The sequence below is a fragment of the Vigna angularis genome, chromosome 5 (assembly GCF_016808095.1).
Source record: "Vigna angularis cultivar LongXiaoDou No.4 chromosome 5, ASM1680809v1, whole genome shotgun sequence".
NCBI lineage: Eukaryota > Viridiplantae > Streptophyta > Magnoliopsida > Fabales > Fabaceae > Vigna > Vigna angularis.
The window spans coordinates 10,630,112-10,637,101 of NC_068974.1; the positions used below are offsets into that span (position 1 = coordinate 10,630,112).

Genomic DNA, 6,990 nt, shown 5'->3' on the forward strand with positions numbered 1-6,990 from the left:
CAAGTCGATGGAGAACTCAACTTCATCTCGAAAAAGATCAGTGTATTCTTCCACCACTGAAATACTCCTCGTTTGTTGTCCAGAACCTTCCATCTTATCGTAAGCTAAAACCATGAAACATGCAGCACTACGTTTAAAATCTTTTAGAACTTCCTTAGTTGAATTGTCTATTTTTGGGAAAATAAACTTGTGTTGTCCACAATCAATAAGGATGTGATTGATGGATAACCAATCCATCCCTAGAATGATATCAAGATCTCGTAAAGGCAAAGAGATCAAGTTCACTTTGAACTTGCATCCTGCTACTATAATCGGTAACCGACACAGACTGAACTAGTCGAGATTTATCCCGATGCTGGTGTAGAAACCACTAGACCACACCCAAGATCACTCACAGGTAAACAAAATTCTTCCAAACATGAAGACGATACAAAGGAGTGCGTAGCTCTAGAATCAAATAAAACATGCATACATTTTCCAAAGAAATGGTACATGCCTAAGACAAGGTTACCTAGCTTCGGTGCTTCTTCTCTAGTAATGGAAAAAATCCTTCCCGTTGCCTTGGGCTTTTCTCCAGAAGGACTAGGCTGTTGTGGTCTAATCTTTATCTTATTTTCAGGACAGTTGAAAGCAAAATGTCCTGGCTTATTGAAGGAAAAATACTTCTTCACATTATTTTGGTTACTAAAGAGTTTTGGGCATTCTATTGTGTAGTGCGCACCGTCGCACTCATAACACTTCACAGATCCTTGAACAGGTTGTTGAGGTTTCAGATAAGGCTTCTTTTGAAATCTTGTCTCGGACGAACTTCCTTTCTGAGGCCTCACAACCCTATCTAGGTTTGTCTCTAGCATCTCCACCCTCTTAGCAGTCTCAATCATAGTCAAAACATGTTGAATATGCAATGGTATAACGACCTTCTTCAGGTCATGCTTTAGACCCTGCTCAAACTTCTAACACTTTCATTCATCTGGAAGGGATTGTGAGTAGTACCTTGAAAGTTGGGCAAACCTTATCGCATAGTCATGTACCAACATCTCTCCCTAGCGTAAACTTAGAAATTCAAGCTCCTTCGCAAACTTCGCACTACTAGGAAATTATTTCTCCAGGAATTTGAGTTTGAAACTTTCCTTGTTAACCTCCATTAGTTCCTTAACTCCTCCCAGCCAGTATTCCGCTTCTTCGATCAATAGAAAGGTCGCAAAGACCACCTTCTTGTCTTCTAGACAAGAGATAGCCTCAAATACTTTCTCAATCTCATGGATCCAATACTCTACTTCATTAGGATTTGCACTCCCATCAAACTTAGAGGGACTGTGACGCATGAAATGGGTCAGACTAGATTGAACTTTCGGCCCATTCGCAGCATTATGGTGCGGGAGAGCGAATATGCCTGCTCGCATAGAACTGAAGCACGTCATCAAGCTAAACAACTTAGAGGAAAGAGCATCAACACGACGAAAGTGTTGTGGAATTAGAGCACGCAAGAAATGACTTGGGAATGAAGAGATGAGGAAGACCTACCCTTATCTATTCTCTTGATAACCACAATTTTCGAGGATGAAAATTTTTGTGGATAGGGAGAATGTAAGACCTAAAATAAATACGATTAGATGTTTCAATTTTTATGTTGCTTCGCAAGTAATATAAATTTCAATTAGTAAAATATCCTTGTTGTAATTGTAGTGGTTCAATGCATAGAAAGGAGCTTAGTATAATATTATATTTTTTTCAGATAAAAAAATTTTGGTGTTGATTACTTAGTGAAGATGAAATGTTTGAATGGAGTAGTATACTATGGTGAAATTGTGAGAGGAAAAATTAGCTTGTTGGAGCATTGCTTAAGTGGGAACACCCAAAGACTGTGACTGAAGTAAGAAGTTGTGTGGGCTTTGCCGGTTATAAACAAAAGATTTGTAGAAGGTTTCTCCAAAATTGTGGGTCCTTTAACTCAGTTAACTCATAAAGACCAACCTTTCTCATCGACTAACAAGTGCGAAGCAAGCTTTGAGGAAATGAAGAGAAAGAGCTGAATATGCTTTAGAGGAGATGGATGAAATACCTGAAAGATTATGATTTTGAGTTACAATACCATCCAGGAAAAGTTAATGTGGTGGCAGATGTCTTGAGTCGGAAACGTATTCAAATATCAGCTTTGATGGTAAAGGAGTTAGAATTAATTGAAAAGTTCAGAGATATGAATATGGGTTGGCAGTTAAACCAATATCATATTTGGTGTGGTCACCTGACGATTACTAATGACTTCTTAGAAGAAATCAAGGGAGACCAGAAAGACGATTCTAGCTTACAACATATTATGGAATCTTTGGGCTCGGATCAAACTAAGGAATTCTCCATGGGGACAAATGACATTCTTCGTTTCAAGAACAAAGTATGCGTTCAAGCAATAACAGAATTAGAGAAAATGATTCTTGAAGAAGGCCATAAGAGTCGTCTTAGCATACATTCATGTATCACTAAGATGTATAATGATTTGAATTAATCGTTTTGGTGGAGCGGAAAGAAGAAAGATTTGGCAGAATTTGTATCACCATGTTTGGTTTGTCAGAAGGCCAAGATTGAGCATCAAAAATTAAGAGGGATGCTACAACAGTTATATATTCCTCGATGGAAATGGGATATCATCTCGATGGATTTCGTGACTCATTTACCAAGATCAACAAAGGGGCATGACACCGTGTGGGTGATTGTAGATAGACTGACGAAGTGTTCCCACTTCTTGTCAATCAATCAAAGGACGTCCTTGGATAAGCTGGCAGAACTTTATGTTAGAGAAGTAGACAGATTGCATGGTGTACCATCCAATATCTTTTTTTATTGTGATCCAATACGTCATGATTTTGGACGAAATTACAAGAGGCTTTGGGTACAAAGCTTAGGATGAGTTCAGCATATCATCCATAAACAGATGGATAATCCGAAAGGACTATTCAATCTCTCGAAGACTTGTTCAGGACGTGGATTTTGGATCATATGGGAAGATGGAGCGAAACTCTACCTTTGGTAGAATTCACTTACAACAGTAGTTTTCATTCCAGCATAGGGATGATGCCATGTGAAGTCTTGTATGGGAGAAGATGTAGGACACCTCTATGTTGGTGCCAAGATGGAGAAGCAGTTGCATTAGGTCGTGAGATGTGATAACAAACGACAGACAAAGTTAAGATGATACAAGAGAGAATGCATGCAACTCAAAGCAGATAGGAGTCTTATGCATATAAGAGAAGAAAACCTCTTGAGTTCGAAGTAGGAGACCATGTGTTCCTTCGTGTGTCTCAAATGACAGACATAGGAAGAGATATTATATCGAAGAAGTTGTCTCCCAAGTTTCTTGGACCATTTGAAATCATCAAGAGGATCGGGCCAGTAGCATATGAAATCGCGTTGCCTCCACAATTAGCGAATTTACACAATGTGTTTCATGTATCACATATAAGAAAGTACGTGTCAAGACCAGATCATGTGCTTGAAATGGATGACATTCAAGTCAAAGGGGATTTATCTTTAGAAGTCAAACCTATGCGAATTTTGGATCATCAAACTAAACAATTCAGAGGAAAGAGCATCAACACGGTGAAAGTGTTGTGGAATGAGAGCATGCAAGAAATGACTTGGGAATTAGAAGAAGAGATGAGGAAGACCTACCCTTATTTATTCTCCTGATAACCACAATTTTCGAGGACAAAAATTTTTGTGGATGGGGAGAATGTAAGACCTAAAATAAATACGATAAGATGTTTCAATTTTTATGTTCCTTTGCAAGTAATGTAAATTTCAATTAGTAAAATCTCCTTGTAAATTTCAATTAGTAATTGTAGTGGTTCAATGCATAGAAAGGAGCTTGGTATAATAGTATATTTTTTTTCAGATTGTTGAGATTATTGATAGGTGGAGCACAACTTTAGCTTAACCTACAATCTTAGTGATATCTAAGTTTTTGATGATGACAACACATAATTAATAACACATGTGTATTCTGTGTTACATGTTCTATGTTTACATGTTATATGCTTTTCCTTAATGTGTTAAATCTGTTAAAGCATATCTAAGAACATGTTTGTGTTTTTCATTGCATATCATTGTGTGAAATATGTGATTTTATATGTGTATGCATGGCATATGATTTTGGAAAAGGAAAATCACAAGCACTATGGTCGAACTTTAAATGTGTGGCAAAACAACAGTTTTAAGTCGATTACATTATGGGGTGAATCGATTAAAACTCGTGTGTTGGTACAAACTCTTTCGAAGTGTGTTGTGAGTTTTTTCAAAGAGAAAAGTTTTCAAAACTGTGCAAAAAGATTTCACTTAATCGAATGCATGCACTCTGTATTCGAATAAGTTAGTTGATGTTTTGAAAATCTGTTAAATGCTTGTTACAACTAACATAACGGTCATATTTTTAAATATGTTGACCAAGCATTAAATGATAGTCGATTGCATTAATAGTACATTCAATTATTTGTTTGAGTACTGGTAATTCTGTTATAACTGATTGTTATTTTCGATTACGTTAGTAGCTCAATGGTATGTGTTATACTATCATTTATAGAAACATGTGATCTTACAGAAAGAGAGGATAAAGCTCCAAGAAACAAGATTGACCGTGGTGATCAACAACTTGTGATTTCTTGAAGAGCAAGACTGCTGTGTTACAAAGACTGATAATATTCTGCAATCTCTTGAAGATTGGTTTGAGTTCCCTGTTGTGACTACAGGAAGAAGAACATGTGTGTTCTTGACTTTTACACAAGGAAAGAGAAATAAGGAGAGAGAAAATTAGGAAGTTTTTGTTGCAAAGAGGGTAGAGATTCTGGATGATTTTCGGGGAAACAAGTTATGAGCAGGAAACTAAGTCTAGAAAAGAGGTAAGTAGAGCTAGCTTTCCTAGGCTTTTATGTTAATTATCTAATACTATTTATTACTATTCATTTCTTGAATTATTGTGTATGTCTATGTGTTGATTATATATGCGATAATCATTTAAAGGCATAACTATTTTGTATATCCTTTTTCTCTTGCATCTTTCTGGAAGGATAAGAAGATGTTTAACTGATAATGGTTGATTTCACCGTTATTTGGGATTAAATTTTGATAATAAATGAACCCTTTTTGACTTAGAAACTTGCTTATTCTCTTGTTTTTAGCTTATTTTGGTGAACAAGAGAGTTGAGGTTATACTTGAAGATTTTATCACTAAATTCCCTTGATTTTGTAGGAAATTGAGATGAATTGGAAGAGAAGTTAAATGTCAAGAAGTTGGAACTCATAAAGGATAGAAAGAGCACCAAAAGAGAAGGTCGGTGAAGGTCGCAGGACGCTGAGCGCAGTCTTCATGTAACGTTTCATGCCTGGGCGCCTTTCATGGGGCGCTGAGCGGTGTCAACGTTGGCCCATGATCCAATACAGTTGTATATAAGGACTTGGACGTCCTAGAGGGAGTATCTTTTGACAGAATTGACACAAATTCAGATTTTTCCAACTCTCTAGAGGCAGAAGTGGATGCGGAAGCTCTCCTCTTCAGTTGTTAGGGTTTATCTTTCATTCTCATTCCATTTTTCATCTAGTTTCTCCATGACAAGGGGGAACGAAATTCAATTTGTTGTTGGGGGATCATGTAACCTTGTGAACTCTCATGTATTTGAATTGGTTTTAATTAATATATGCTTCTTTCATCAATTGTTAGGGTTATTCTTCTTTTCTCTATGCTTGTTATGTTTAACTCATACATGACATGGTTATTGGTTTTCGTGATATGGAAACGTACGGGGAAACCTAGATCTGGAGAATTGCTCCCAAAAGCAATATTGCCCAGGGATGGGGAATAGTAGGTTTGGTCATCTTAAGCTTCTATTCGTAATGCAGAATTAATTATTAGGGATGCAAGGGATTGTGGTCTAGTAATTAAGGATAGGCTTTCTTTGTCGAGGGATCGAGTTTTAAGTACTTTAGAAAGTGACTTTAACAATTGAATGAAGAAGATGAATTCTTATATGCATGAGAGTAAACTAGGTGAAATCTAAACCCCAACAACATACTCATCTCATAATTACAATATCATTCATTCACCTTTGTGTTTTTCTCAAATTGATCAAAAGTGCATTCATATTTACTTTCTTGTTTTTACATTCAAAACCATAAATTGTTCTTAAAAGTCTTAATTAGTTAAGTAATCACATGATTGTTTAGTGTTGTGAGTCTCTTGGGAAACGATACTTGGTCTTACCAATTATTATTACTTGATACGATTCGGTACACTTGCCGAGGTCTTAGCACTAACCGACTTTGCAAGATTCAACTTCTTGTTTTCCCAAAACGTTTATTTTTTTTTCTTTTTCTTGTGCATCTTTCTGGAAGGAGGATAAGAAGAGGCTAACCGGCTTTTCCATTTTCAACTTCTTATTTCCCCGGAGCGTTTATTTTCTTTTCTTTTTCTTGTGCATCTTTCTGGAAGGAGGATAAGAAGAGTCTAACCGGCTTTGCCAGGTTCAACTTTTTGGTTCCCTTAAACGTTTATATTAAGGTTTTTTTTCTGGTAGAATAGAGGAATCTTAAAAACCAGATTTGGTACATCCCTGATCATAGAGCAGCCCTTGTCTGATCTAGTAAGTTGTGACTAGTCATATGTACTAGCGTTTATGGTGAATTTGATTCGTCAAACATTTGATTCTTCTCTAGTTTTATCATGTATAATCGGGGAAGATTTATGTTTTATCTTGGTAATTAAAAGGATAATTCCTCTTGCAAGGCGATAGGTGGATTCAAGTCTTGTCATTTTCCGCTTTCGAGAGAATATAGATATCTCGTCGTAGGTTTTTGACTCGTGCTGAGTATTGTGCTTGGTGAATGGATGTTATTCATCAATGTTTTTACTAATAAGACCTTGAAGAACAGGGGAGATATGTCCGAAGCTGAGTGTGGAGGACGACTCTTATCCGCGGTCCATATGAGAGATCAATTTTGAGATAT

The 6,990-nt window shown here is 36.7% G+C and overlaps 1 protein-coding gene across 1 annotated transcript; it reads right to left on the reverse strand.

Moving 5' to 3' along the window:
• Positions 1-344: 344 nt before the first annotated feature.
• Positions 345-881, reverse strand: LOC108339184 (uncharacterized). The gene has a single exon (XM_017576327.1). The coding sequence runs from the start codon at positions 879-881 to the stop codon at positions 345-347; it is 537 nt and encodes a 178-aa protein (XP_017431816.1).
• Positions 882-6,990: the final 6,109 nt, after the last annotated feature.